This window comes from Neovison vison, chromosome 3 (assembly GCF_020171115.1).
Source record: "Neovison vison isolate M4711 chromosome 3, ASM_NN_V1, whole genome shotgun sequence".
Lineage (NCBI taxonomy): Eukaryota > Metazoa > Chordata > Mammalia > Carnivora > Mustelidae > Neogale > Neogale vison.
Window position 1 is genome coordinate 173,282,816 of NC_058093.1, and position 27,158 is coordinate 173,309,973.

The 27,158-nt window shown below is 35.8% G+C and overlaps 2 protein-coding genes across 5 annotated transcripts in view; one reads left to right on the forward strand and one right to left on the reverse strand.

The window, feature by feature from the left end:
- Positions 1–26,849, forward strand: part of USP14 (ubiquitin specific peptidase 14) — a 51,758-nt gene extending 24,909 nt beyond the window's left edge. For all 4 annotated transcript variants that reach the window (XM_044243312.1, XM_044243313.1, XM_044243314.1 and 1 more), the window contains 11 exons: positions 2,300–2,358; positions 5,894–6,024; positions 6,972–7,052; positions 7,427–7,512; positions 10,504–10,618; positions 13,300–13,365; positions 13,516–13,608; positions 15,123–15,251; positions 22,571–22,631; positions 22,970–23,077; positions 23,763–26,849. In XM_044243312.1, coding sequence (XP_044099247.1) covers positions 2,300–2,358; positions 5,894–6,024; positions 6,972–7,052; positions 7,427–7,512; positions 10,504–10,618; positions 13,300–13,365; positions 13,516–13,608; positions 15,123–15,251; positions 22,571–22,631; positions 22,970–23,077; positions 23,763–23,914 — 1,081 coding nt within the window. In that variant the 3' untranslated portion in view covers positions 23,915–26,849. The remainder of the gene's footprint in view (positions 1–2,299; positions 2,359–5,893; positions 6,025–6,971; positions 7,053–7,426; positions 7,513–10,503; positions 10,619–13,299; positions 13,366–13,515; positions 13,609–15,122; positions 15,252–22,570; positions 22,632–22,969; positions 23,078–23,762) is intronic.
- The window catches only part of THOC1 (THO complex 1), a 53,402-nt gene continuing 52,983 nt past the window's right edge, over positions 26,740–27,158 (reverse strand). The window contains exon 21 of the mRNA XM_044243310.1: positions 26,740–27,146. Coding sequence (XP_044099245.1) covers positions 26,851–27,146 — 296 coding nt within the window. The 3' untranslated portion in view covers positions 26,740–26,850. The remainder of the gene's footprint in view (positions 27,147–27,158) is intronic.

Below are 27,158 nucleotides of genomic sequence, written 5' to 3' on the forward strand. Positions count from 1 at the left end.
CCCTCACGACTCTCCCTTCCTGATTGCTACTCCACCTTTCTGTTCAGAATTGTTAATACTAATGTGACTTTTAACCTCATGGATTAATTTTGCCTGTTTGGAACGCTTTGTGAACAGAAACATAGATTGTGTTCATTTGGGTCTAGCTCATTATTTTTGGGTAACTGTGTTTGTAGTTCATTCATATATATGCTGTATAGTATACCATTGTATGCACATACTACCAAATAATTATCCATTTTTCTGTTGATGAATGTTTGGGTTGACCTGATGTATGATTGATGTGAATATTTCACAGGTGATAGAGGAGTCAAGGCATACTATTTTTGTAGGTGATAAAGTATTAGTAGACATTAAGTTGATGAATTATATTCAGATTTTCTATGTCATTACTTAATTTTTATATATTGTTGACTTGATAAAGACTAGAAAAGGTACTTTTTTTTTTACGTATTTCTGTTACATCTCTCAGTACTCATGTCAGTTCTTTTACTTTCTAACAGTTATTCTTTGTAAAGTTTAATTGTTAATATTATTTGGTTTATTGGATGGTTTTATCTTACTTAGAAATTAAATGTTGGTGTAATGAGCGTTTTTTTGTGGGGGAATGCTCTTAAATCACTCATGATTTTCCATTCTCAGTTATTAAGAAAAAAATTATTAGTGTTGCCTTTGCCATAAATGTAGGAATAGTTACCTAGCAGTGTCACCCTGTAACTAGAAGTAAAATCAGTAACAGCAGCAGTTGTGTCAGTATGTACTTCACTGATGTTTTGGGATACACTTGCTTTATTGGTACTTCAACTTCAAAAATGCCTTTTAAGTAGTTGTAAACTGAGTGGGAAACTATTAATGATTTTCCCTTTTTAAAAAAAACATATGTAATTTAGACATGAATTGTATATTAAAAATTAAAAAAAACGAGTCAGCAATTTCTGAAAGATCTAAATAAACAAAAGAGAAAAACAGAACTTCTTAATTGGATATAATTTAGCATATTTTCTGTGACCTCTTTCATTCTACTTATATAGCACAGAGGTTTTTTTGTTTTTAAATGAAAATATGTACATATAATAAATATGAAATATCTTGTGTTTGGTGTGATCAGTTTTGATAAGTGCAAATTCTCTGTAACCCATTTTACAAACTGTAGAACATTTCCCTCATCTCAGGATGTTTTTGTGCTTGTATCTTTTCCCAGTCCTCATCCCCTCCACCACACAGCTCTACAAGCAGCTACTGACCTCTTCCTAGTTTTGTGCATTCTGGAAGTTAAATGTACAGAGATTTGGCTTAGTTCACCATGATAGTCTTTGAAGTTTATCCATGTTATTGATGGTATGGATAGTTTGGTTGGTCCACATTATTGCCACTCTTGGTTGATTTCAGTCTTTTTCATTTTAGTCCCTCCAGTGGGTGTTTTCTTTTGTTTTGTTTTTTAAGGCTCTATTTATTTATTTGACAGAGAGGCAGCAAGAAAGGGAACAAAAGCCAGGGGAGAGGGAGAAGCAGGCTTCCTGCTACAGGGAGCCCAATGAGGGGCTCGATACCAGGACCATGGGATCATGACCTGAGCCAAAGGCAGATGCTTAACTGACTGAACCACCCAGGTGCCCCTCCACTGGCTGTTTTAATCATAGTGAATGGGCAGTCATTCCCCTACCTCTCAAGTGTTTGATATTATCTGAATGATAATTTCTGATCCTCTGTCATAAGACATTGTATGAGTGAGTACTATTGTTTTATTTCCTTTGAATGGCCAGTCCTTTGTGCTGTTCTAAATTAAATGAGGATTATAAATTCAAAGTGAATTTAGAAGTCATTTCATAGAAACGCTGCAGTATATAGGTAGCTGATGGACTTGAAAATTAAGTGACTTATTTAAGGTTATATAACAAGTGAATGCTGAATGTAGGTGTATTAATTTTGATTTAATGTTTTTGACCTAAGGTTTTTTTCTTATTTCTGAAAGTGTGTTTTATTTTCTTTGTAATAATGGACATTAAGAGTGTACTTTTTTGTTTCACATTGTTTTCAGGAAAAAATTTTTTTTTAAATAAGTTAGGATAAAGAATTTCAAGTAGGCTTCATTCATCTAAATTCCCTTTTTTCCTAGTGTTCCTTTTTTGCCCATATAATGGTTATAGGAATAAGACCAGAAGGAAAGAAGATAAAAGATGGAAACAACTCAGATTAAGTTGCAGTTGAGGGTGTCATTATAAACTCTTTTAATTAATTTCTTCCCTTTTGAGTTTTAGAGTGAATGGAATCCTATTTAATTCTGCCTTAATGTTCCCAGGTATGCAGGTGCCTTGAGAGCTTCAGGGGAAATGGCTTCAGCACAGTATATTACTGCAGGTCAGTATCTTAAATATATGCCTTTCTAATAGGACAGTGTAGTATACAAGAAATGTTACTTTTCACTCAGTTCGTTTAGTAACTTTCAGTTTACAAAAGATATTTTGTAAAACATCATCTCAGTGAAAACTGGAGTACTTATACTTAGTGTTAAGCAACTTAAGGACCCATTTTATTATTCAAATTATAAACCAATGATGTCTGTTTTTTCTGAAAAATAGTCTGGATTTTTTGGATTAAAATTAATTTTGGCTTTAGGTTCTATTAGTAAAATATATATCTGGGCATATACAGAGAGAGGTTTTATTGTAGTTGATACAGTCATTATAAGAGAGCGTCTTAGTGGGTGTTAGTGTAAGGAAATAGTATGAAGTATGAGGAGAAACAAATTCTTAAAGGATAGAAATAACTTATTTCTTCATTACATGAGACCATATATTTTGTCCCCATTTGTTCTGGGCTGGTTTTAAAAATGAATACTCTCAAATCATTAGGTTAGGTTGGTGTAGGGTATTTTTATAGCCGTGCCTTTTTTGGGGTAGAGGGTAACAGCTTTTTTTTTAATTTAATTTAATTTTATTTTATTTATTTATTTGACAGAGATCACAAGTAGGCAGAGAGGCAGGCAGAGAGAGAGGAGGAAGCAGGCTCCCCGCTGAGCAGAGAGCCTGATGTGGGGCTTGATCCCAGGACCCTGGGATCATGACCTGAGTCGAAGGCAGAGGCTTAACCCACTGAGCTACCCAGGTGCCCCAAGGGTAACAGCTTTATGGAGATAAAATTCACATCCCATAAAGTTCACCCACTTAAGTGTGTAATTCAGTGTCTTTTAGTATATGCGGAGCTGTGCAGCCATTACCACAATTTTAGAATGTTTTTGTGGTCTTGAAAAAGAAACTATAACATTTAGCGATGTGCAACCATTAATCTACTGTCAGTCTCGGTATATTTACCTATTCTGAACTTTTGACATAAATGGAATTATATAGTATGTGGTCTTTTTTGACTGGCTTCTTTCACTTAGAATGTTTTCAAGGTTCATTGACATTTTAGTATGTATTATTACTTTTTTTCCTTTTAATTGCTGAGTAAGAGTCCATTGTAGGGATATATCACATTCCATTTGTCCTTCCATCCCTGGTAGACATTTGGGTGGTTTCCACTTTTTGACTATTACAAGTATTGCTGAAAATTTTTACAAACTTTCCTATGGACATAATGTTTTTATTTCTCTTGGGTGCATATCTGGGAGTGGAATTGCTGGGTCATATGGTAACTATATTTAACTTTTTGAGGAACTGCCAGCCTGTTTTCCAAAGCAGTTGGCATCATTTTATATTTCTCCCATGAATGAGGGTTCCAATTTCTCTTAATAATACTTGGTATTGTCTGTCTTTGATTATAGCCAGCCTAGGGGTGTGAAGTGGTATCTCATTGTGGTCAGCTGTTCATTCGTAATACTATAAATAGTAGGTTTCTTTGTGTCATTTGGAGTTAGAGATTTTCCTTTGACCTTTTTTTCCCTGAAAGTAGATTTATTTGTTGAAATGAGGTTTTTAATGAGAAAAATAGGATCACTTATACCTAGTTTACTTGATTGCTTGTGTATCTGAGAGTAACTCGGAATGGCAGCAACTTCTCCAGTATCCTATGAGTCTTGTAGTGAAGGGATGAAAGATACTGTTCTTCATTTTTAAATTTTATTCTGTGCTAAATTTAAAATTAGCACAAAGAACAGTTCCAAGAATTCACCAATTACAAACTTTTTTTCACAGCTGGTTCATCATTCTCTGTAACAGTGTTCTTTTTTTCTGAGCCATTTGAGAGTAAGGTACAGACATCCTGTCTTATTCCTGAATACTTTAGTGTGTATTTCCCAAGAAAAAGGACATTCATAACCACAAGACAATCACCATTTTTCAAAGTCTAGGTAGGAGTTTAACATGGAGAAAGTACTCTAAAATACAAATGACTTAAATTTTGTCAGTTGACCCAATATTGCCCATTATAAAGTTGTTTTTCTATTTTGCTTTGGGATCCAGTTTAGGATCACATATTGATTTGCATTTAGTTGTCATGTCCACCTAGTCTCTTAATGTACAGTGAGTGCATTTTTGACTTTTTTATTTCAAACTAATGAAGTACTTTGAGATGCTGTTTATGGTATACATTAAATCTTAAATCATTTTTTATTTTGAGTAATGTGTACCTTAAAGTGTTACTACAATTTGGGCTTTTCTATTTTAAGAAACATTAGATTGGTAGTGATAATAGGATTTTAGCTATCCCTCCTCCCAAAAGTTTTTAAAAAGATTTTATTTATTTGTCAGCACACATGCACACAAGCAGGGGGAGCAGCAGAGGGAGATGGAGAAGCAGACTCTCCATTAAGCAGGGACCCTGATGCGGAACTTGATCCCAGGAAACTGGGATCATGACCAGAGCCATTGGCAGATGCTTAACTGACTGAGCCACTGAGGAGTACCCCCAGAATATTTTAAACACCATGTTTAGTTGTCTTATTTGGGAACATTTTATTAAACACTGGCTTTGTGCTGAGATATAGTATATAGTATTTGTGGGTCTTCCATTTATATCATAATGGTAGATAACATTTCACATATTAATAAAACAAGTCAGGAGAGGCTAGACTAGAATTTTGCTGTACTTGAAGTAAAGGCAAGGTGTAATAGCTAGGAAGTCAGCAGAGGAAAAGTATTCTCAACTCCCAGAGCAGGGCTGTGACTGACCATGAGATTTATGAAGGTGAGAGAGGATGGTGGAGGAAAGATTTTGAAGAAGGCAAATTAATTTTGGTTTTTAGCTATCAAGAGAGTCATGAGGTATGTTTAACAGATTTTAAAATTTAGGAGTTGAGTAGATGGGAACCAAGTACAGGCTTAATAGGAGGTAGGTTGAGAGTGGTGACCTGATGACCTGATAATGGCATAGTACCAGAACAGTAACATTAGCCTGTTTGATCTCTAGACAGAGGTTATGTGTTTGCTCTAGTGAATGAATATGTCCTGCTTTGTTTGGGAAGACAAAGCCTGGCAAGTAGAGAGAGCCTGAGGGGTAGGACTCAGAAGTTGTTTATAGTTAGTCATTACATTATAAAGTCTGGTCAGTTCTTCAAGATTTAAAAACAAATTTTAAAAAATTTTATTTATTTATTTATTTATTTGACAGAGAGCGAGAAACAGCAAGAGAGGGAACACAGGCAGGGGGAGTAGGAGAGGGAGAAGCAGGCTTACTGCTGAGCAGGGAGCCCAATGTGGTGCTGGATTCCAGGACCCTGGGATCATGACCTGAGCCAAAGGCAGACGTTTAGCTACTGAGCAACCCAGGTGTCCCCAAACAAATCTTTTTCTTATTGTGAATTTGACAACTACAGAAGTAGTAGATATACTTAAAAATATTACTCAGCAGTTTTTGTTTGTATTAATCTGGAATTAATATACAGTAACATGTATTACATATGTCATATTAAGTATTAAATATTACATATTAAAGCAGTGTTTGCTTTGTTTTTAAGCCCTTAGAGATTTGTTTGATTCCATGGATAAAACTTCTTCTAGTATTCCACCTATTATTCTACTGCAGTTTTTGCACATGGCTTTTCCACAATTTGCAGAGAAGGGTGAACAAGGCCAATATCTTCAACAGGTAAACAGGGCAAGGTTCTGTGGTTTTCATTTTGTAAATGTAAAACTTAGGTGTTGTACACTTACTGTGTTTATTTGTATTTCCAAACATGCTCCAATTTTCAAGTCCTCTGTGGTTCACATCATCCTCATTTCTTGGCTGGAGTGGTCTGTTAACTATTATCTTGCTTCTGTTTTTGTCCCGCAGTGCTTCTCTACATAGTCTCCAGAGTCTATAAAATGTAAATAGGGTTATCTTGGTCCCTTGTTTGTTACCTCCTAGTGATTTTCTGTCCTAGTCCTGAATAATCGAGGTCCTGTGTCTCTGTCTGAGCTCTCGTGTGCCACTCTCTCTCTTGCTTACTTGACTCTCAAACACACTGGCTTCCTACTTACTTTTTTAAACCCTCCAGTACCATCTTTATGCAGGGTCTTTGCTCTTATTTCTTTGGCTCTCAGATAGTGCATGGCTTGCTTCCTCACCTCACTCAGGTCTCATGGCTAAAATGTCAAGGCATCACAGACATTTCCTTGATGCGCCTATTGAAAATAGCACACTTCTTTCCCTTCATCAGTTTCTTTTCCCATATTGCTTTTTTAATTGTTATTTTTATTATTTTATTCATACTGCTTTTTAAATTCATAACTCTTTTCTTTAGGTGAATTTGTTATATTTTGTTTATGTTCCCATTGAGAACGTTTTCTGTTTTGGTTACTGCTGTTTATTCCTGTGTCCTTATGTAGTTAGCATAAGGAAGAGCTCAGTAAACATCTCTTGAATAAATGAATATTTTGGAATTCCTCATTGTTCTGAAGATCGTATAATAATCTAGTTTGACTTAATATTTTTAAATAAAAAACCGCTTTCTTCCCCTTCCCTAAGGAACCAGTAATTCTTTTGGAAGGATTTTATAGATAAAACATTATCAACAGCCAGGATTATTTACTTTGTCATTTTTTAAATTACAGGATGCTAATGAATGTTGGATACAAATGATGCGAGTATTGCAACAGAAATTGGAAGCCATAGAGGATGATTCTGTTAAAGAGGTAATTGACATGTTTGTGATTATAGATTTTCATTATACCTTGATAATTATACTCCCTCCACGCCAAAAGCTTGAAATAAATTTATCCTAATAGACATGTATTTGAATACTTTGGATGCTCAGCCTGTAGTTAGAATTTGAAAGCTTGCATTTGACACTTGAATGCATTGTATTATTTATTAAACTTAATTGATATTACCGAGCATCTATAGTCTTTTGGTAGTGTTTTCTGAACAGTAGAAGGATTTCCCAGAAAGGCATTACATTTTTAAAAGCCTAAATATGTATTTACTAAACTGGATTGTGTGGGGAAAATATACATTAGTACTTATATAAAGAAAAATTAGAATTTTTATTTCATTTTAATTTTTGCAGACAGATTCTTCATCTGCATCAGCAGTGACACCTTCTAAAAAGAAAAGCTTAATTGATCAGTTCTTCGGAGTTGAATTTGAAACTACGTATCCTTATGAGCCAAGATTTGTAGAGATGTACTCATAACTTACTAGAAGTAAATTGGTACCAGTAGCCTTGTCGACTCATTGGAGTGGTGGGTGGGGTATATAGATAAATTCCTCAGAGGCTTTTATGCCTAAAAGATATAATGAAACTTAGGAATTTGGAAAAATACCCCATCAGAGTAATCCTAAAGTTAGATAAATGTACACTTTAAGGATATTATTTTTTTCCTAAGAATATCTTTAGCAGAGTCTGCCTCATTAATTCACTTTATAGGAAATTAATTTTTTATTGTATGAGACAGAGTATATCAGCCAGATTATATATATAAGATTGAACTAATTCATAAAACATGAATTCATGAATTCAGGGAAGGACTATTTTCTAGGTCATGGGTGGAAACTTAGATTTCTTTTTATATATATATATATATATATATTTTTTTTTTTTTTTTTTTTTAAGATTTTATTTATTTATTTGACAGAGATCACAAGTAGGCAGAGAGGCAGGCAGAGAGAGAGAAGAGGAAGCAGGCTCCCCACTGAGCAGAGAGCCCGATGTGGGGCTCGATCCCAGGACCCTGGGATCATGACCTGAGCCGAAGGCAGAGGCTTTAACCCATTGAGCCAGCCAGGCGCCCCTCTTTTTATATATTTTTGTGTTAAAACCATTTTAAGACTGTATAAGTACCAACTTACATTTGTTTAGTTTATCCTTTTATTACTTTTATTATTCATTACTAATATTAAGTGCATGAAGCACTTTAAAGTATGTTGAAACAAATGTGGGAAAACAAAATGTTTAAAATACCAGTGGATAATGCTATTTTTAAAATTTCAGTATAATTAATATACAGTGTTAAATTGGTTTCAGATGTATGATACAGTGATGCAACAATTCTCTACATTACTCAGTGCTCATTAACCCCTATCACCTGTTTCATCCAGACCCTCACCCACCTCGTTTATTCTTGTTGAGAGTGAAATAATAGTATTTCTTACTCTGACTGACTTACTTCACTTTTATTATACACCTTTGATCCATCTATGTTGTTGTAAATAGCAAGATTTCATTCTTTTTTAATGGCTGAATAATATTCCATTGTAGATACTTCCCACATCCTCTTTATCCATTCATCTATTGATGGATAGTTGGGTTGCTTCCATAATTTGGCTATGGTAAATAATACTGCAATAAACACAAGGGTACATATGTCTTTTCAAAGTAGGTTTTTGTATTCTTTGTGCAAATACCTAGTAGTGGAATTACTGGATTAAATGGTAGTTTTATTTTTAATTTTTTGAGGGGGTTTTTTTTTTTATTAAAGATTTTATTTATTTATTTATTTAAAAAAATTTTTTTTATACACATGTATTTTAATCCCCAGGGGTACAGGTCTGTGAATCGCCAGGTTTACACACTTCACAGCACTCACCAAAGCACATACCCTCCCCAATGTCCATAACCCCAACCCCCTCTCCCAACCCCCCTGCCCCCAGCAACCCTCACTTTGTTTTGTGAGATTAAGAGTCACTTATGGTTTGTCTCCCTCCCAATCCCATCTTGTTTCATTGATTCTTCTCCTACCCACTTAAGCCCCCATGTTGCATCACCACTTCCTCATATCAGGGAGATCATATGATAGTTGTCTTTCTCTGCTTGACTTATTTCGCTAAGCATGATACACTCTAGTTCCATCCATGTTGTCGCAAATGGCAAGATTTCGTTTCTTTTGATGGCTGCATAGTATTCCATTGTGTATATATACCACATCTTCTTGATCCATTCATCTGTTGATGGACATCTAGGTTCTTTCCATAGTTTGGCTATTGTGGACATTGCTGCTATAAACATTCGGGTGCATGTGCCCCTTTGGATCACTACGTTTGTATCTTTAGGGTAAATACGCAGTAGTGCAATTGCTGGGTCATAGGGCAGTTCTATTTTCAACATTTTGAGGAACCTCCATGCTGTTTTCCAGAGTGGTTGCACCAGCTTGCATTCCCACCAACAGTGTAGGAGGGTTCCCCTTTCTCCGCATCCTCGCCAGCATCTGTCATTTCCTGACTTGTTGATTTTAGTCATTCTGACTGGTGTGAGGTGATATCTCATTGTGGTTTTGATTTGTATTTCCCTGATGCCTACTGAAAAGATTTTATTTATTTATTTGACAGACAAGATCACAATTAGGCAGAGAGGCAGGCAGAGAGAGAGGAGGAAGCAGGTTCCCTGCTGAGCAGTAAGCCTGATGCGGGGCTCCATCCCAGGACCCCGGGATCATGACCTGAGTCAAAGACAGAGGCCTTAACCCACTGAGCCACCCAGGTACCCCAAGGCGTTCTATTTTTAATTATTTGAGGAAACTCCATACTGTTTTCCATAGTGGCAGCACCAGTTTGCATTCCCACCCACAGATGTGTATGAGAGTTCCTTTTCCTCGCCAACACTTGATTTTCTGGCCCCCCTCAGAGGGAGAGAGCGAGTGGGGTGGGGGGAGGGACAATCTTAAGTAGGCTCCATGTCCAGTGCAGAGCCTGACGTGGGGGTCAATCTCTCAACTCCAAGATCCACCTAAGATGAAATCAAGAGTCGGATGTTTACAGCTAGCCACACAGTGACCCCAGCATTTGTTTTTCATGTTTTTGATTTTAGCTATTCTGATAAAGTGTGAGGTGACATTGTGGTTTTGATTTTCATTTCTCTGATGATGAGTGACATTGAGCATCTTTTCATGTGTTGGCCTTCTCTGTGTCTTTGGAGAAATGTCTAATTCTCTTTATATCTTCTGCCCATTTTTAAATTGAATTATTATTTTCGGGTTGTATAAGTTCTTTATATATTTTGGATACTCCCCCTGTATCAGATATCATTTGCAAATATTGATGCTATTAATTTTAATAGCAAGAGGATAATTTATTATGTTCAACATATAATTTATTATATTATAGCAGATTGATTACCTGTTGGGATATTCCTTATCTTATTTCTCAAAGCATGAAATGTACAGAATCTGAAGAAGAAGAGGTCACTAAAGGAAAGGAAAATCAGCTTCAGCTTAGCTGTTTTATCAATCAAGAAGTCAAGTATCTTTTTACTGGACTTAAATTGGTAAGATCAGTTACAGTTGATCCTCATTATAAATGGATTCTGTATTTGCAGATGCACTTACTTGCTAAAATGTATTTGTAACTCTTTTTTTTTTTTTCTTTTTTTAAAGATTTTATTTATTTGACAGAGAGAAATCACAAGTAGGCAGAGAGGCAGGCAGAGAGAGAGAGGGGAGAAAGCAGGTTCCCTGCGGAGCAGAGAGCCTGATGCGGGGCTCGATCCCAGAACCCTAGGATCATGACCCGAGCCGAAGGCAGAGGCATTAACCCACTGAGCCACCCAGGCGCCCCTATTTGTAACTCTTAACATCAGTACTTGGGTGCTTTCATGGTCATTTGTAGACCTGCTCTGACTGGCAAAAATTTTGGGTTGCCAGACAGTCTCACCTGAGCTCCAAAAAGGTGATGCTTTGCTTTCTTGTTTCAGTTCATACTGTTAACAAGTGTCCTTTTATAGTAATTTTAGTACCTGCATTTTTTTTTCAATCTTTTGCTTTTTATTGGTGATGTGCTATTTAAAATAGTCCTTCAGCCGTATCGCTGAAGTGCTGTCTAGTGTTCTAAGCCCAAGAAGGCTCTGTGTGAATGTTTATTTAGATAAGCCTTAAGGAGAAAATGTTGGATAAGCTTCATTTAGGGATGAGTTATAGTATAGTTGGCTATGAAGACCATGAATTGTCATTAAATAGAAACACACATAACACAAGGTTGTGTATTGTTAGGTCAAACAAAAGCATTGCAGGAGGCCTCTGAGAGTATTTAATGAGGGTTTATTAGTAATGACAAGGTATAAACTGGGATCGTACTGTGTAAATTAGGCCACGTGGGCCATCTGCCTTTTACCAGTATTGCAGTTGAGGCCCTGGAATGTAAGTGACTTCATTGCTTTGTGGTAGAGCTGGGTCTAGAACTTGATTCTCTGATTCTCCAGTTAGCACTCTTACCCCATTTTCATACTATAGAATGCACTCTGATGAGCAGATTGATAAAATATAAAAGTTTGGCTTGTGAATTTAGTACTATGATATGGTTTGGGAAATATGTACATGTTTTGAAGGATAGGCAATGAATTGGGGCAGGGATTGCATTGATAAACGATAATTTGTCATTAGGGAGTTCCCATCTACAGTTCAGGGTAAGATCAATTAGGGGAGTGGTTGGTAAATGCAGACATAAGAGGCAAATAGAAAGTAATATTCTCTGCCCTGTGATACTGAGGGGGACTGTAGTGAGGCATACTTTTAAGAGAAGTTCACTTTAAAAGCTTAATAATAGCTAATCACTAAGAGTACTATAGCAGGTTATAATGTGCAAGTTTCAGGACATCAAAACAAGAAGCATAAGTGTAATTGGAGAGTATAGAATGGAATGTTTGGGCAGGGACTCTCCAGGATGATACTTTTCTTCATAATTTTATAAAATCCCAGAAGAAAACTAGATATACTTGGAACTTCTAGGTGATAGTGGATTGGTAGTGATTGGATAGTGGATTGGATCGATAATATGTGTAGCTTACCTGATGAGTAACATCACACCAGATACATGTTCTTGAGAAGCATGTATTTATGAGTTGTTATCTTTCCCACTGTTTAGATGCATTATCATCATTGGTTTCAATTATTCTAGAGTGATTTGACTCCATATTTCTTTACCTTTTTGTTGCCAAACAGACTTGATTAAATGTTAAAAAGGTACACAGTGATTCCTTTTATAATGAGATTAGTAATTTTTAAAAATTAATTTTTTATACAAGTAACGTGCTTACAGTGAACATTAACAGTAAATTTTTAACTCTAATTTCTTGTGTATTAATGTTCTTACAAAGCAGAGCACATTAGTAGTGCTTTTTTAAAAATTAGAAATAGTAGCTAGCTTATGTCTGTTGAATATAGAATATATGCCAAATAGTTGTCTGTGTTTTTTTTACATGTACCTAACTTATGTAGTTCTAACAATAGCACTATGATATAGGTATTATCATCATTTCCATATGATGCCCAGAGGGGATAACTGTCTTGTTGAGTGTCACACAGGCTATAAAAAATGGAAAGGCAGACACAATGGTTAAGATATGTATAGTGGCTAAAGTCTTTTCCACATTTGTTAGATTAACAGGTTTCCTGTGTAACTTTTCTCATTTGAGAATAATTGCTTCTAGAAGGCTTTTATACATAAAGAATAAAGAACAGGGGTTTCCTACCTTCTCATAATTGTCCTTCTGTATGAGTATTCTGATAATCTGTATATAGGCAGAAGCCATAAAGGCTTTTTTATGTTATATAAAATACATTGTAAACTCAGAATTTGAGCAACATTTGTGTTACAATTTAAAACATCAAACATTATTTACATTCTGAGGAGTTCACACCAGTATAAATTGATACCTTTTAAGAACTGACTCATATCTAAAAACTTTCCTACATAGACTTCATTGAAATTATTTTTCAGTGGTATGAATTCATCTATGTATGTTGTCTATTAAGGAATACTAATTTTTAAAAGAACTAAGAGTGTGCTTCTAAGGGTACCTTGCTGGCATTGACTCTTGATTCTTGAGGTCATCAGTTCAAGCCCCACTTTGGGTATAGAGCTTACTTGAGGAAAAAAAGTGTGATTCTATATTGCAGAAAAATATTCTTTAAAACTAAAAATGTTTGGTCTCCTGTTATGTTCTTTTTTTAGCGACTTCAGGAAGAAATCACTAAACAGTCTCCAACATTGCAAAGAAATGCTTTATATATAAAATCTGTAAGTTGTGCATTCCTTTTGAAATTAAATCCATTTTGATGAAAAATTTCTAATAAATTTTACCCAGTCTTTGTTTTTGCCAAACCAAGGCATTAAAAACTTGTATTGTATTTGCATGTGACAGGATTTCTTGCATTTTTTTTCCCTCAGTCTAAGATCAGCCGACTACCTGCTTACTTGACTATTCAGATGGTTCGATTTTTTTATAAAGAGAAGGAATCTGTGAATGCTAAAGTTCTTAAGGTTAGTAATGAACTTCAGTATAATAAACATTGTAATTCTTTGACAGCAATCCCTAATTCACAATAGATTTCTTTCTTCCTTTAGGGAGAAACTTTCTTTGAAATATTCTAAGTATGGAAGTTATTAACAATAGACAAGTGGTTCTTTTTTTTTCTTTAAGATTTTACTTATTTGTTAGAGAGTGAGCACACACAAGCAGGGAGAGCAGGAGGCAGAGAGAGAAGCAGACTCCCCACCGAGCAGTGAGCCGATGCTGGACTTGATCCCAGGACCCTGGGATCATGACCTGAGTTGAAGACAGATGAGTAACTGACTAACCCACCCAGGCGCCCCATCCTTTTTATTTTTAAGCATATACATGCCTGACTTTCACCACTAGCCCACCCCTAGTGTTTGATTAGGTAGGGCCTGAGGTCCTAAAAATTGTTCAAAAGATTCCCAATTAGTTCTCATGGATGCCTTCCACTCCCCAGAAATACTGCTCTTGAGCATATCCTCAACTCCACAGATACTGACCCAGCAGATTTGGAGGAGTGGAGTGTGGGGAAGAAGGCATGCTGCATTCTCTAGTGCAATAATTGTAGTTTCTTGAGTAAGAGCCAACCTTATGATGTAACTGTTTTGTAGAGCTGTCGCTCTGCTACATATCCACACTCCATGGTCCCTGGGAGAGGTAAATGTAATCCCAACCTCCTGAGCTAAAATTCATAATACAATATCAGATACACTTACTATTATACAATAAGGTTAAATGTATTTAGAATATTTAATACTGTTAACTTTATGTATTTTTTTTTAAAGATTTTATTTATTTTTTTGACAGAGATCACAAGTAGGCAGAGAGGCAGGCGGAGACAGAGAGGGGGAAGCAGGCTCCCCGCTGAGCAGAGAGCCTGATGTGGGGCTCGATCCCAGAACCCTAGGATCATGACCTGAGCCGAAAGCAGAGGCTTTAACCCACTGGGCCACCCAGGCACCCCAACTTTATGTATTAATATTAGTTATTGAACCGTATCACTTATTTCTGTGTAAAGGTGTATTTCACATTACAGAAAGTCATTAAGTGACCCCCATTTGTAAATTGATTCCATTTTTAGTTGTAGGTATCCATTATTTTCACAGAGGCTGATGTGCTGTATTTCTGAAATGCTTCTTTTGTCATGTATGTTTTGGTAACTCTTCTGTGGTCAGAGTCATGGGTTTAATTGGAAAAAAAGCTAAACAAATTTTTTTAATCTTAAAAAGTTAGGACCAGGAGGTGCCTGGTTAGCTCAGTCAGTAGAGCGTGCGACTCTTGATCTTAGAGTTGTAAATTCAATCCCCACATTAGGCATGGAAATTTTGAAAATAGGCACTATGATGTTTTCAGCTGCATAGATTTCCAAGTGATTTTTTAATAAATTTTATTTTCAACTTCATTTGAATTGTGAAAGTACTACTGTAAAAGCATGAAGATATTTTAAATAACTACTTTTATAAGGGTGTTGACACATATTTTTTCTTTTTGTATATAGGATGTAAAATTTCCTCTTATGTTGGATGTGTATGAACTGTGTACCCCAGAACTTCAGGAGAAAATGGTCTCTTTTCGATCAAAATTCAAGGATCTAGAAGATAAAAAAGTGAATCAGCAGCCAAAGACAGTAGGTTCTTTTTGATGATTTTCTCATCTTAATAGTTCAGTCTTTAATTAATATTCAGCAGTTACCTTGTTAATGTCTGAAATTTGTTAATCTCTTAGTAAAGATGGATGAACCTGTAGTTTACTTAGCACATACACAAAGTTTTAGGTGTATTTTGGTGTAAGAAAAAGGACTCTAGTTATGGTAAATAGGCCCCTTATGGTAGAGTAAGCTTAATATTTTCTTTTCTCCTGTAATCTGTAACCTGTATTCCTTTTATATGTATCTCCTCAGAGCATTTCACATAAAATCTTGCCTAGTATTTTCAGTGTATTTTACTGTTTCCCTTGTAAGTCATGGAGTTACCTCTATTTTTAGATGGACTTAGTGGTGTAGAATATTGGCTCATCTATGCCTATAGTTAAATAAGTGTATCTTTTAATTTTTATTTAAATTCAGGTTAGTTAACATAGAGTGCAGTATTGGTTTCAGGAGTAGAATTCAGTGATTCATCACTTGTATATAACACCCAGTGGTCATCATAACAAGTGCTCTTCTTAATGCCCATCATCATCTAGTCCATCTCCCACCTGCCTCCCTTCATCAACCCTCACTTTGTTCTCTATGGTTCTGTAAGAGTCTTTTATGGTTTGTTTCTCTCTTTTTTTCCTCCCTCCCCCTCTGTTTATCCGTTTTGTTTCTTAAATTCCACATGAGTGAGATCATAATGGTGTTTGTCTTTTTTTGATTGACTCATTTCACTTAGTGTAATACACTCTAGCTCCATTCACGTCATTGCAAATGGCAGGATGTCCTTCTTTTTTGATGGTTGAGTAATATTCCCGTGCGCGTGCGTGCGGTGTATGTACACATATCTTTATCCAGTAGACATTTGGGCTCTTCCCATAGTTTGACTATTGTTGATAATGCTGCTGTCAACATCAGGATGTATGTACCCCTTCAAATAGAATCTTTTTGTATTCTTTTGGTAAATACCTAATTGTGCAATTACTGAATTGTAAGGTATTTCTATTTTTAACTTTTTAAGGAACTTCGATACTGTTTTCCAGAGTGGCTTCCCACCAGCAGTGCAAGACAGGTTCCCCTTTCTCTGCATCCTTACCAACAGCTGTTGTTTTGTGTAGTTAATTTTAGCCATTCTGACAGGTGTGATAAATTGTATCTTTTAACAAGTGCTGATTGTATGCCTGCCTGTAACTGCTAAAATCACAACCTTAGGAAACTTTAATAAGTTGTATTACTTTAGGGTATAGCTGAACCATGTTGGATTTTTTCCCCCCCACGGTGAAAAAGATCTTTCTGGAAACTAGAAATATTTCCAGTGTGATACTATATATATTTATATTCTTCAGCAGTTGCTGGGTGTGTGTGTTAAATGCTTTTTTAAAAAACATTAAACTTTATTTCGAGATAATTGTGGAATCACATGCATTTATAAGAAATAATATGAAGAGGGGTACCTGGGTGGCTCAGTTAGTTAAGTGACCACCCTCAACTCAGGTCATGATCTCAGGGTCCTGCCCTTGAGCCCTGCATTGGGCTCCCTGCTCAGCTCCCTGCTTCTTCTCCCTCTGCCTGCCACTCCCCCTTCTTGTGCACATGTTCTCTCTCTCTGTCAAATAAATAAATATTTAAAAAGAAAAAGTAGAGATTCAGATATCTTTTACCAAGTTTACCCTATGGTAATATCTTGCAAAACAGTAATACAGTATCATGATTTGGACATTAACTTTGATGCAGTCTAGATACAGTACATTCCCATCCCTACAAAGATTCCACATACTGCCCCTTAGTAGCCACACCCACTTTCCTTTGGCCCCTGCGGCCTCCTCAATTCCTAGCAACTGCTCATCTGTTCTCCATTTCTATAGTTGCGCTGTTCTCCATTTCTATAGTTGCGTCATTTTAAGATATGAAATGGCGTATCTGTATATCTATATCTATATATCCATTATATATATATATAATATATATATCCATTTTCTATATATATTTTATATATATAACACTGTATAAATGAAATCATATAGTATGTAACCTTTGGGATTTTTTTCTCAGCATACGTAATTCTCAGAAAATTAGCCCAGGTCATTTTGTATAGCAGCAGGTCCTTTTTTGTTGCTGAGGAGTATTCCATGGTATGCATATACCATATCTTGCTTAATCATTCAGCTGTTGAAGGAGAGCTGGATTCTTTCTAGTTTCATTTATTTTGCATAAAGCTACTGTAAGTATTCAGGTACCCTTTTTAGAAAAGATTATTTTTTATTTGGGAGCCTGAGCCAGGGGTAGGGGCAGAGAGGGAGAAGCAAACTCCGGTCTGAGCAGGAAGCCCGATGCGGGGCTCAATCCCAGGACTCTGGGATCATGACCTGAGCTGAAGGCAGACATTTAATCGACATAGCCACTCAGGCACCCCTCATGTACCAGGTTTAGTGTAAACATAACCTTTCATTTCTCTGGGAATACATACCCAGTAGTAAAATGCTAGATAGCATGGTAGTTGTACATTTAATTTTTTTTTTTTTTTTTAAGATTTTATTCATTTGACAGAGATCACAAGTAGGCAGAGAGGCAGGCAGAGAGAGGAGGAAGCAGGCTTCCCACTAAGCAGACGCGGGGCTCGATCCCAGGACTCTGAGACCATGACCTGAGCTGAAAGCAGAGGCCTCAACCCACTAAGCCACCCAGGCGCCCCTCTACATTTTATTTCTGAAGAAAGTGTCAAAGATTTTCCATAGGGACTATACCATTTTAGATGCTCATTAGCAGTATATGACTGATCCACGTTGTACATTCTTGCTAGAATTTGGTGGTGTCAGTATTTATTTTAGCCATTTGGTTAGGTTTGCAGTGATTTATCATTGTGGTTTTTAATTTGCTTTTTCCTAATGGCTAATGATGTTCAGTGTGTCTTCATGTGTTTATTTGCCATCTGTGTATCCTCTTTGGTGAAATATTTCTTTATATTCTTTTTTTTTTCTATTTTTCACTCTTAAATTTTGAGAGTTCTTTATATTATAAATACTAATCCTTTGTCAGATACATGGCTTTCATATATATTCTCCTTGCCTTTGTCTTTGTCTTTTCATCTTTTTTTTTTTTTTAAGGTTTTATTTATTTGATAGACCGAGATCACAAGTAGGCAGAGAGGCAGGCAGAGAGAGAGGAGGAAGCAGGCTCCCCACGGAGCATAGAGCCCGATGCGGGGCTCGATCCCAGGACTCTGAGATCATGACCTGAGCTGAAGGCAGCGGCTTTAACCACTGAGCCACCCAGGTGCCCCATGTCTTTTCATCTTCTTAAGGGTCTTTTGCAAAGGAAAAGTTTTTCATTTTAGGTAATCCAGTGTATTGTTTTCTTTGGTGGTTCTTGCTTTTGGTGTCATATCTAAGAAACCATTGCCTAGTAAAAGGCAAAGATGTATATCTGTTTCTCTTTTAAGAGTTTTTTAGTTTTAGTTCTTCCCATTTAGGTTTTTGATCCATTCTGGGTTAATTTTTGTATGTGGGGTGAGGTACATATCCACATTCATTCCATTGTGTGTGAGTAGCCTGTTCTTTCCCCACTGAATGGTGTTGGGGCCCTTGTAAAAAGAATCAGTTCACTATAGATACATATATTGCTGGAATCTCAGTTTTATTTCACAGGTCTTTGTGTCTTTCCTTATGCCAGTACCACAGTCTTGATTACTATAATTTTGCAGTAAGGATGCAACAAAGTCTGACACTTTAAGCTTTTCTTCTTTTCAAGATTGTTTTGGCTTTATGAATCTTTTGTATGTCTATAATTTTAGGATCAGCGTGTCTGTTACTTCAAAAAAAAAACAGTTGGAATTTTGATGGGATTGCATTGAATCTGTAGATCAATTTGGGAAGAATTCCTATTTTAACAGCATTAAGTCTTGGCAGTCCATGAATTTGATATGTCTTTGTATTTATTTGCATGTTCATTAATTTTTCTCAACATGTCTTACAGTTTATAGTCTATAAATCTTGTACTTTGGCTAACATTATTCTTAAGTATTTTATTCTTTTTTGATGTTTGAGTAAGTGGCATTGCTTAATTTCATTTTGGGATTATTTGTAATTGATTATTGTGTATTGATCTCGTATCCTCTCCTTTGATTTGTAATTGATTATTGTATATTGATCTCGTATCCTCTCCTTTGCTGAATTGGTTTATTGTTTCTTTTTTACCTCTTTTATTTTTTGAAAGAGATTGTGTAGAATTAGTTTAATTGTTTTATTTATTTATTTATTTATTATTATTATTATTTTTTTAAGATTTTATTTATTTATTTGACAGAGATTACAAGTAGGCAGAGAGGCAGGCAGAGAGAGAGAGGAGGAAGCAGGCTTCCTGCTGAGCAGAGAGCCTGATGCGGGCCTCGATCCCAGGACCCTGAGATCATGACCTGAGCCGAAGGCAGTGGCTTAACGCACTGAGCCACCCAGGCGCCCTAATTCTTTTTTTTAAAGATTTGGTAGAACATTCGTGAAAAAGCCTGGAGATTTTTTCCCCCAGACTTTTTTTAAAAAAATATTTTATTTATTTATTTACTTACTTATTTGACAGAGATCACAGGTAGGTAGAGAGGCAGGCGGTTGGGGGAGGCGGGTCACTGAGCAGAGATCCCGATATGGGGCTCGATCCCAGGACCCTGGGATCATGACCTGAACTGAAGGCTGAGACTTTAACCCACTGAGCCAGGTGCCCCTCCCAGACATTTTTGAATTAAATATTTACCTTCCTTTGTAGTTATGGGCTATTCAAATGATGTGTTTTGTATTAGGTTTGTTTTGGTCACTTTGTTTTCTTGAATTGATCCATTTTATCTAGCTTGTCAATTTTGTGTTGTAGTTGTTCCTTGTAGTTATTTATTTATTTATTTAAAGATTTTATTTATTCATTAGACAGAGATTACAAGTAGGCAGAGAAGCAGGCAGAGAGAGGAGGAAGCAGGCTCCCTGCTGAGCAGAGAGCCCGATGTGAGGCTCTATCCCAGTATCCTGGGATCATGACCTGAGCCGAAGGCAGAGGCTTTAACCCACTGAGCCACCCAGGCGCCCTGTTTATTTATTTTTGATGTCTACAGGGTCTGTAAAGATATATTTGTCCTCTGTTTCATTCCTGATACTAGTAATTTGTCTTTTTTTCTTTTTCCTTTGTCAGTTTTGTTAGAGGATTGTCAGTTTTATGATCTTTTCAAAGAACTGGCTAAATGGATTTGTCTCTGTTTTTCTGTAATATTAATGATCTCTACTCTTCTTCTGCTTGTTTGGGTTTTATTTTGTTTTCTTTTTTCTAGGTTCTTAAATTGTGAGAGCTTAGGTTTTTTACTTCAAACTTTCCCCTAATGTATTTATTTAGTGCTATTAAAATTTGTCTCAGCAGTGCTTTCGCTGTGTCCTATCAATTGTTACATTGTATTTGCATTTTCATTCTGTTCCTTTTTTTTTTAAAGGGTTTTACTGATTTATTACAGAGGGCATAAGAACTAAAGAGAGAGCATGTGCAGGGGCTGAGGTGGGGCTGACGTAGAGGAAGAAGCAGACTTCCCGAATCAGGGTGCCCTGTGTGGGGCATGGATCGGGACCTGAGCTGCTTACCCAGCTGAGCCACCCAGGCACCTCTCGGCTCCTAGTATTTTTAAAAAATCTCCCTTAAGACTTCTCTTCGACCTTGGATTATTCATAAGTGTCTGGTTTAGTTTCCAAACATTTGGAAATTTATTATCTTGCTGTTACTGCTTCTAGTTTGATTTCATTGTAAGAGAAAGCAATTGTGTGATTTAGATTCCTTTAAATTTGTTCAAGTTTGCTTTATGGCTTAGGATGTGCTCTATCTTGGTATATGTTCCATGGGTACTTGGGGGGGAAAATTCTATTCTACTGTTGTTGAATGGAATGAATTTTCTATAGATCTTGATTAGATCCAGTTGGTTGATGGTGGTCTTGCATGTTCTATAACGATGCTGTTTTTCTGTCTAGTTGTTCTATTAGTTTTTATGAGATGAGTGAGGAAGCTAAAATTGTGACTTTTATGTGTTTCTCCATTCAGTTCTGTCAGCTTTTGCTTTGCATGTTTTGTAATTCTTTTATTTGGTGTATACATCTTTAAGATTGCTAAGTATTCTTGGTGGAGTGACCTTTTTATATTATGCAATGTCCCTCTCTGTCCTTGGTAATTTTCTTTATTCTGAAGTTTACTTTTCTGATATTAATATTGTCAATGCTGCCTTGTTTCTGTTAATGTTTGCATGATGTCTTTCTGTATTCTTTTATTTTAAATTTGCCTATATTACTATATTTGAAGAGTTTCTTCTTATATACAGCATAGAGTTGGTCATGTTTTTTAATATACTGTTATATCTTTTATTGGTATATTTAGACCATTTACATTTAATATAACTTGGTTTGTTAGTTTAATCTGTTATATTTTGCTTTCTCTTCTGTTTTTCACTTCTCCCCATTGCCTTGTAGGTTTACTTGAACATATAATAGAAATCTAATTTGACTTATCTTCAATTTTTTTTTTTTTATTATCTTCAATTTTTTTAAAAAAATATTTTTCTCTGTATACCTTTTTCTATGGTTGCCCTAGGTGTGAAATTTTAAGACAGAAAGGAGTGGTTGTCTTCGTTGACTTAATTGCCATTTTTTTGTTGTCGGAGCCTTTAACTTGTCACTCCAGCTGTCTTTAATCTACTTGCATTGTGTTCATCACCATTATAGTTTTTAATAACTTTGTGTCCATATGCCTAGATAAGTTTAATATTTTTATATTAAACTGAACTGGGTTGAGGCAGGGAATTCCCACCAAAAATCTTTGTCTAAAATAGTAAGTCCTGTCTCTTTCAGTACTCATTTCATTTGAGCAGGTGGCTGTGTCTTAGTAGGTTTAACGTTTTTTGCAGTAATTTGACTTTTGTTTCGTTGTGGTACTTTTTTGTTTTTTGGTTTTTTTTAAAATCCTTTGTGGTTTATGATAGTATTTTGGTAAAAATATAGAGTTGGGTTTTCCTTTCCTACCCTAGAGAGCTGTTTATCTGTACTGCTATATTCACTGGTATGCGATAGGTTTAGCAGCTCATGGTTTGTCATAGAATCAGAGGGTCTGTTACTGTGCATACAAGACTGTATGTTAAGTGTAGCTCCTTTTGGTTTATAGTTTTAACTATAGTTATATCGTTTTAGTAATTTTGTAAGGTAGTGTTTTGCATTGTAGCCAGTAAATATTTGTGGAAATGAATACTTACTGAGAATACAAAATTTATTTCCAGTGTCATGATTTAAAATTAAATTTTTTCCCTTCAGAGTGACAAAAAGAGTAGTCCCCAGAAAGAAGTTAAATATGAGCCTTTTTCTTTTGCTGATGGTAAGTGGAAAAAAAATCATTTCAATTGAGTTACTCTGTGTGTGTGTTTTTGTGTGTTTAAGGTAAAATTACTGTCTTGACAAACTTACCTTTTTTTTTGGATATCATGCTTTTTTTAAAAAGAAAGATTTCTTAAAATACGTTACCTTAAATTAGACATGCAGTAAAAATCAGTCTTTATAGTTCTGTGAATACCATACTTCTTAAAATACCTTCCATAAATCCTTAACTTTGAACTGTAGTATCTTATTGAATTCTAATAATAGGCTAACCTTCAGACTTCTTGCTTGCTACATCTCTTCATTGTCTAATATTGTGGGATTTACATCTTTCTTTAGACATTGGCTCCAATAATTGTGGATACTATGACTTACAAGCAGTGTTAACACATCAGGGAAGGTCTAGCTCTTCTGGCCATTATGTATCATGGGTGAAAAGGAAACAAGGTAAGGATTCTGCTTTTTGTTTCTGGTTTGTTTTGTTTTGTTTTGTTTCCCCAATTGTTAATTATTTTAGCAGTTTAGTACAAATTTTATAGCACAGCGGTTTTCAAACTTTTTAGTGTCAGAACCTCTTTACATTCTTAATTGTTGAGATCCACAAAGAGCTTTTGTTTGAAGATTCTCTTTAATATTTACTATAATAGAAATTAAAATTCAGAAATTAACTCATTGGAAACTGGCAGTAATAAACCCATTACATACCACATAAGTAACAAAGATAACAGTATTTTCCAAAAACAAAAAAACAGCAAGAAATAGTATTGATTTGTTTTTGTAGGCCTGCTTTGTCTGGCTTATTAGGAGACAGCTGGATCCTCCTGTTTCTGCATTTAGTCTCTTGCTTTATCACACATCCTGTTTCTTCTGGAAAATTCCAAAGCACACTTGAAAGAATGAGTGGATAAAGGCAAATAATGCTCTAGTGGTGATAGAAAAAATTGTGACCTTCATGGTACCCCTGAAATGGTTTTGAAAACCTGAGTGGCATCTGGATCACACTTTGAAAACCATTAGTATGGCAGATGGAATACTGCTGTGCATAATAAAATTACTCAGTACCTTTTTTGGAATGGAACTGAGAAAACCATGTAATAAAATATTAATTTCATTTTCTTCTCTTGCTCTTTAGATGAATGGATTAAATTTGATGATGACAAGGTCAGCATCGTGACACCAGAGGATATCTTACGGCTTTCTGGTGGTGGAGACTGGCACATAGCATATGTTTTACTCTATGGGCCTCGCAGAGTTGAAATAATGGAGGAGGAAAGTGAACAGTAATCTTCATTTTAGCTATTTATGTTTAGGTGTGAAATAAATGTTATTTGTTGATAATTTCTATAATCCAGAGCTGTAGAGGAAGATATTTAGGTGGTGTTATGTGTCCCTCTCATGTGGAACAAAAGAGGGTAAAGCAGGCCACTCTGGATCAACCTAAAAAAATTACAGAAAAAAGGAAATTGCCTTTGGGACTGTGTTGCCCTGTACAAAGGTTGCAGGAAGACATTAAAAAAAAGCTTATTTCTTGCATTAATCTTTAAAAATTCTGATTTGAAATGCTTTTCAGCCATTACCTTCTGTGATAAATTTTTTCCCCCTGCCTTTTCAGCCCAGGATTCAGCAATCAGATGTTTATTGCACACCTATTACTCTTTTTGTTGTTGTTGTTCTTGCATGGTTCAACCACCAGTGATTCATAGCTGCCCATCCTTTGCCTTATCTAACAAAAATTTTGCCAGGAAGGTGGAAAGGAAGTGTTGCTCTCATTGTGTTACTCAGTGCTGCTGCCCACACCCATGGAAACATGGGTACAATCAAGTATTTGTCCAGCCTGACTGTTGCTGGCTTTTCATGACTTTAAAATAAATTGTGATCAGTAATAGTACATTTGATTATACATTCATTATTGTGTCTCTCTGATGTACTATGGTTTGTATATTTAACTTGGCAATGGTTTTGTAGTAATCAACCTTAAAAAACGTTGACAAGCTCTGGTTGCTTATTTTTAGAAAATGAGGATATTTAATAAAAAAAAAAAAAAAAAAAGAGGGACTAACAGCTTCTGACCTCAAGTCTTTTGTCTGAGTGTTGGAGCTTGGCTTGTTTAGGTGTATTTAATAGCAAGCAGTTGCTGCACGTGGTTAGTTTTATTCTACTGTTAAGCATCCATTTAAAAATGTTCTCTTCTGCCTTCTCACATTATGTTCTGTTTAAAAGAAATATAAAGTTGTAAAATTAATGGAGTTCTTTGGATGCTGAATGCAACGATGTTTATTGGTCTCTTTTCTTTGGCTCAGTTGATGTCTTTACTCTCGTCTAGTCCCAAAATCTTAATGTCTTATCTCAGAATTGAATAACAGCAATGATTTTTAAAGTGATGGTGAAATTGCCAAGAGTAAGTGATGTTTCAGTGTGGTAGGTTTCTTATATTTTAATACATTCTAATTAATTCCTCACCTTTGTTTCAAGGGCCTTGATTGCTAGACAAAGGATAGGAGATTAGCTATTTGTCTCTGATTTTGAGTGAGGTATATAAAATGAAGTTTGGGGATTATCATGAAATCTTATGCTTATACTTATGCTGTCTTCATGCTCTGCAGAGCACAGCACTGGTAACTATTAGATTCCTAGAGAATAGTGGCCATTTTCCTCTCAACTTTGAACAATGTGATAATATCTGAGAACGCTAGGGGATAAAATGATTTTGGGGAAACTTATTTGTATGTAGCTTCTTCAGCTAAATGGTAGTTACTGGTAATCATTACTCCCTTTGCCTTGGTGGAAGTGCAGATTAGAATGGGGAGGAGGAGACCCTAAGAAGTGTAATGATTCTTAGATATGTTATGATGCTTGTGACTCTGACTTTGTTATTCAGTCTTACTTGGTCTGAACAATTCTGAGGACATAAATTTAGCAATTAGAGTTCAGCCTTGCATATAATTAGAATTCTAATTTCTGATTTGCAGGATGCTGTAGTTGGTAGATAGATGAGGTAGGTTTAGAACAAAGTATATGCCTTGAATGGAATTAAAATTTAAAATTGTAATTCCTTATAAAAATTGATTTCATTTTATTTGATCCAAATAAGCATTATTCCAAAGATTTTTTTTTAAAGAAATTGGACCTATACTGTGTTTTAAATTTTAAGTAAGGCTGTTTTAGAGTTCAGCCTTGCATATAAGTTCTTTGAGAAGGGAAAGTGGTTGAGAAAATGTTGATTCCTGAGTGTGCTTCTATGCTGTGCCATGAGCACTGAGGCCCTTCTGCTGTTAGAGCTGTGGTGTATCACTGTTGACTAGCCAGTGAGGTTACGCCCAAGCAAGAACATTTATGGTAGAATATCCACGTAGTAGGCTTTCAGGATACAAAACAATAATGCCCTAATAATGCCCTAATGTTAGAGCCCTATAATTACACTTTAGTGGGAACAAGAAAAGTAGATGGTACTGTTTCCAGCCATTATTACATAGTGCTTTGCTGTTTATAGATTGCTTTTACCTACATCTCAAACTTCACATCAGTCCTGGGAGTATGCATCCCTATTTTAAGGACTTAGAAGAAATAGGATGAAGTCTAAAAAATCCTAAAGTTGGGGGCTGGCAAACATTTTCTGTAGTGGGTGGGGTGGACAGTAAATATTTCCAGTTTTGCAGACCATATCTTTGACATAACTAACTTACGCTGTTGTAGCATAAACAGAGCTGTACTTAAGTCAGCAGAGTTGTGTGCTGCTAAAATTTTACTTGTAAAAATAAGTGGGAAATGGGCTATTGTTTGCTGATCCTCTGCTTTAAAGCAAAAATAAGACTAGAGTAGTCATATGATTTCAGAAAGTCATTCTGGGATTTCCAGAAGAGCAAGTTATATTTTGTAACTACTAATGGCATGTAGGAAACGCAGTTGGCATGGTGTATCTTAGGAAACACCATGCTCCCTAAAGATTGCTTAGTGACTTCATTATATTTTAACAAAAATATGTGACCTTGAAGTCACTTTATTTAGTCCACTTTCCGAGCTTATTCCCTTCTCCTGAAACCCCGAGATCAGTTATCAAGAGCCAATACACATTCTGTTATTCTTGGAGCACCAGGCAACTGTACAACAACTGTTATAAAAATGTTTATTGTTTACCAAAACCATTGGACCTCTTATCAAATGCTGCTTGGTAACAAAATCTTATCACAGTTTTAATAAAAAAAAAAAAAACAAGAAAGAAGCTAACTATTTGTCTCATTGTCATTAGTTAGACTTTCTGCAAGGTCACTTAATCCGGACTTATTCAGTGCGTTCATCAGATTCTCAGGTGTTGCATGTACTCCCTCCTGATCTTGCCAGGCGACCAGTAGCTGCTTAGCTCTCATCTTCATGTCTTCGCTGTCACACTCAATTTGTCTAATTTCCGAGTCTTTCATTTCCAAGTAGGGAGCCAGGATCTTCCATTGCTCGCCTAGTTTACTGGCAAACACCTCTATTTGTTCCCCTGTTACAGGTTTGTCTCGTCGAACATCAGGGCCTAGGAAACACA